The 4193-nt window shown below is 31.3% G+C and overlaps 1 protein-coding gene across 1 annotated transcript; it reads right to left on the bottom strand.

Annotated features, from left to right (window-relative positions):
• Positions 1 to 427: 427 nt before the first annotated feature.
• LOC107957316 (metalloendoproteinase 2-MMP) lies at positions 428 to 2155 on the bottom strand. Its single transcript, XM_016892820.2, has one exon. The coding sequence runs from the start codon at positions 1699 to 1701 to the stop codon at positions 598 to 600; it is 1104 nt and encodes a 367-aa protein (XP_016748309.1). The 5' UTR covers positions 1702 to 2155; the 3' UTR covers positions 428 to 597.
• Positions 2156 to 4193: the final 2038 nt, after the last annotated feature.

Raw genomic sequence — 4193 nt, 5'->3', positions numbered from 1 at the left:
AAGTGTTTTAGACTCCATACTAATAATAAAATATATTTGTACTTGTTCCACGTGACGACAAAGGATAAATTTAGGGTTAAAATGAACCAAAACCAATCTAAAATTCAGGCCCTAAATTGGGCCTGCAGCCTATTGTACCATAACTTTGAACTCAAAATTTGAATTTAGACGTACTCTAGTATTGGACCTAAATAATTAAAAATAAAATTCAAAATTCTAATAAATTTCTTCCCTTTTCTTTTCACCAAAACAAACTTATCGCCCTTGGATTAAATTAAATTCAAATAAAATAATTTTTAATTTAGTTCCTAAAATTTTAAATGAGAAACAAAGCAAATGGCACAAAAAGTTGACATAAATCCCTACAAACTAATCAAAAAACGTGTTGAAAATTTTAACTACCAAATTGAAAGGGCAAAACAGTAAATAACTACAACAAATCAGTAGGTATATGTATAAAACAAATGAAAATGTACATGGTGCGGCATAGTGATAAATCTCACATAAAAAGGACCAAATACTAAAATTTATAAAAAAAATAAAATAAGAAGTATGTCTATAAATTATTCATAATCAACAGAGCACGAAATAAAGAATCTACAAAAATAAAGACCCAAATCCAACGGCCAAGAATAGAGCAAGGCCCCACCGTGGACCCAGATAACGGGGAACGCCGTCGCTACTCTCTCTCTCCTGCGTATTCGAAGTGGTGGAACCGTTATAGTTAGGATTAGTGCCGTACAACAATTGAATCCCTTGGATATCATCGTCCGCCAGTTCCACTTTCCTCGTCCGCGAAGTTATCGATGGGTACATAATCGCATCCTCTACCGACGAATGCCCCAAACCCAACAGATGCCCGATCTCATGAACGGCCACCGACTCCAAGTCCACCGCCGTCGACACCGATGCCTTCGTCACATCACCAGAAACTACCCAGTTCTCATCCCCGTCCAAATGGAGCCTTCCGCTCGTTGGAGAAAAAGCGTGGGCCAACGTCCCTAAAACCCCATCGAATGGCTCGCCGTCTCCGTGGTCTCCAGTGTAAAACCCGATCGTTATGTCCGCCGAGGAGTAGGAATCCACTTGTGTGAAAGTCAGCGGCGTAACGGTTGACCATTTCTGGAAGGCGCTCGTGAAGACGGCTTTTACTTCGTCGGTCAACCCATTCGCCGGCAAGAAACTGTACGTTAAGTCCTGCCGGTTCGAAGGCCAACGCGGTGTTCCCGGGAAGAAAGTGAAATGCGCCGTCGTGTGCAAGTGTCCGGTAGTGTGAAAAGACGACGATCTACCTGAGTTCATGGAACTCGTCCCGTTGATTACATCGGCGTTACCGCATCTAGGCCGTACGATCTGTTGAAGAGTCTGATTATCCAGTTGACCAGTGACGTTAAGGTTGAAGTTCTGCTGGTATGTTTTCAATGCATTTTCTAACTCATCGTCGAAGTCCTCGCTGAAATTAGAGGGCGAGTTGGGTATATAACCGAAACGGTTAAAGTACTGTTTAAGCTGCGACAAACCTTCCCGTTTTTCGCCAGGCCGGCAGCCGGCAAATTTATTGAAGGCGTCCCATGGGGCCTTTGACGTGGCGTTGTTCTTAATCCATGACGGAATATCTGTGATATTGGGAAAGAATCTAGCTGAAACTGAACCAAAACATACCAAAACCCAAATTGCAATCACCAAAACTTGAAACTTCATCTTCGTTAATCTTTGAGCTTCCCTTGTTTGTGTTTGAAAAAGAAATGATAATGGGGATATATAATAGATAAAAGAGAGAAAAACCCAAAAGTATAAAAACCTTTGTTATTGTCCCCGGGAGTTGAAAGCCGGTTGCTTTGAATGTAAAAGTGGAGTTTGTATTTATTTATTTGAAAAGTCGTGGGGGAAGAAGACAATGATGGGGGTTGAGAGAGTAAATAGAGAAAATGAGGAATGGTTTAATTTCTGGGAATGTTCTAAATGCTGATGTTTTTAGTGTTTGTTTAGTTTTGAATTCGCCACTTTGGTGGGGAATTGGGGGCAAAAGAAAAGTCTTTCAGGGTTTCATTGTAGAATAGTATGTTAGGCAGGTTGGTGGAAACTCAACATCATTTTTGACGCGGTAACGAAGGGAAAGGAAGAAGCCATGAAGGCCGAATGCACCACTAAATTACATAGTATAAAACAAAATTACACGGGGTGTTTTGGGTCTTTTCATTCACCAAAATTCAACGTGATCTTATTCATGGTTTTTATTATTAATAGTATTTTAATTGAGAAAAATTATATTCCTAAATGAAATAAAAATAATGTATTTTAATTAAGATATTATTTAAATAAAATATTTAAAATGCACATAAAAAAATCTATTTTATCTAAATTTCAAACGTTGACATTGATCTTTTATAATTTTTTTATTACTAAAATATTTATAATGTTTTTAAATTTGAGATAATTATTTCAACAGAAATTTTATTTTTTTTAAATATGATTGGTTGGCAAAATGTAATTATAAATTTAATAATAATAAATAAGTTAAAATTTCATTTATATTTAAAATATTCTAATTATAATATATAAATTACGCAAGCGAAAATATTTACTCACACGATTCAAAGTACTAATTAATGATAAAAATATAATTATAAAATACTTTTTATTACTTTTCATGGTAAGACAAGTCAAACTCAACCTAATTCAAGCTTGAGTAAGAAATTTTTAAAATTTTCAAGATTAACCCTTGAGCACCTCAAGGTGCTATGCCACCAAACCTAAGTAGCTGGTCTTCTGTTTAATTTGTAATATTTTTTCACTTTCACAATTTAAACAAAAATTATCTGTTTGTATATTGTTTTATCATGTAAAATATAATATAAACTATTATAATATTTTATTTTTTTTATAAATTATAATTTTTTTATAGATTTTGTTAGGGTGAGTAAAACTCGATTCAATTTGAAAAAATTAATTTTTTTTTTGGAATTTAAAGTTAATAGAATCGAGTTATTCTATTTCTTGAGTCAACTCAAATAAGTAATTCGAGTTTTGAGTTCAAGTCAAGTTGAATTTTATAATTTGAATAAGTCTAATAATTTGAATAACAGATTAATGTATATACCTTTTTGGTTCCTATCAATTTTAAAAATGAATAAATTTGTCTCTCTCTCAACAAAATATATAAAAAAAAATCAAAATAATTTTTAGAATTCAAATTATTTATAAAAATTCCAAAATTTATATTTTTAAAAAATTATAAAAGTTTAAAAAATTTCTAAAGAATATCAAAAGAAAATTAAAAATTTTCTAAAACAATAATTTTGGTGACTTAGATAAGTTAATTAATGATTCAAGTTTATCATACTAAAGTATCGTTCTTTTTTCTTATTTTGCTTTTGAATTTTTTTTTCAAATACATATGATTTCAAATTATATGCTCTAATATGAAATTAGTTATACTGTAATAAGATTTTAATTTGACATGTTTAATTTTTTAATTTAACTAGAACAATTTTACTCTATTCGACTTAACTTGAATTTCATTTCATTCGGCTTAATTCGAAAAAAATTCAAATCAAATTAAAATAATAAAATATGATTCATAAATTTGATTAATTTAAAATTTTTTAACTCAATTCAATCAAAAGATACCTCCTAAATTTTGTTTTTAATAAAACATGTTTGGATTTCTGCATGTTATGTTTCCATTCATTTTATAATTTAAGAATTGAATCATTGAATCAATCAGATATTTCATGGTAAATAAAAAATAAAAAATAACAAACATCATATTCAATTAGAGATTTAATGGGATTTTGTGAAAGTAGCATATTCCAATTTCATGGTTAAATAAATAATTCATGTCGGCCTCGCGTCATACTATTAAAGGAGCACCATCCTGACCTGTCTCTCTAGCTTTGAGAAATACGTGCTATTTTATCAAATTCACCTAAAATAATTAAATATTTATAGGAAAGACCTAGATTTAATAATATTTACAAGAGTGACCTGAAAGTAACAGTGCTCATGGGTTATGGCATCCTCTTCACTGGCACTCATCTATGCAAGCCCCTAAAAATTACTTAATCATTGGAAAAGCGATTAAAAAAATATCTTTTTGATGTTAATAGTGTAATGGTTGACACCCACGTGTATTTTTTATCTATATTTTTAAAAATACATGTTATTTCAGTTATAAAAAAATATTTTTTTAA

This window comes from Gossypium hirsutum, chromosome A05 (genome assembly GCF_007990345.1).
Source record: "Gossypium hirsutum isolate 1008001.06 chromosome A05, Gossypium_hirsutum_v2.1, whole genome shotgun sequence".
Classification (NCBI taxonomy): domain Eukaryota; kingdom Viridiplantae; phylum Streptophyta; class Magnoliopsida; order Malvales; family Malvaceae; genus Gossypium; species Gossypium hirsutum.
Note: the sequence above shows the minus strand (reverse complement) of the source record. Positions and strands in the feature narration are given on the sequence as shown.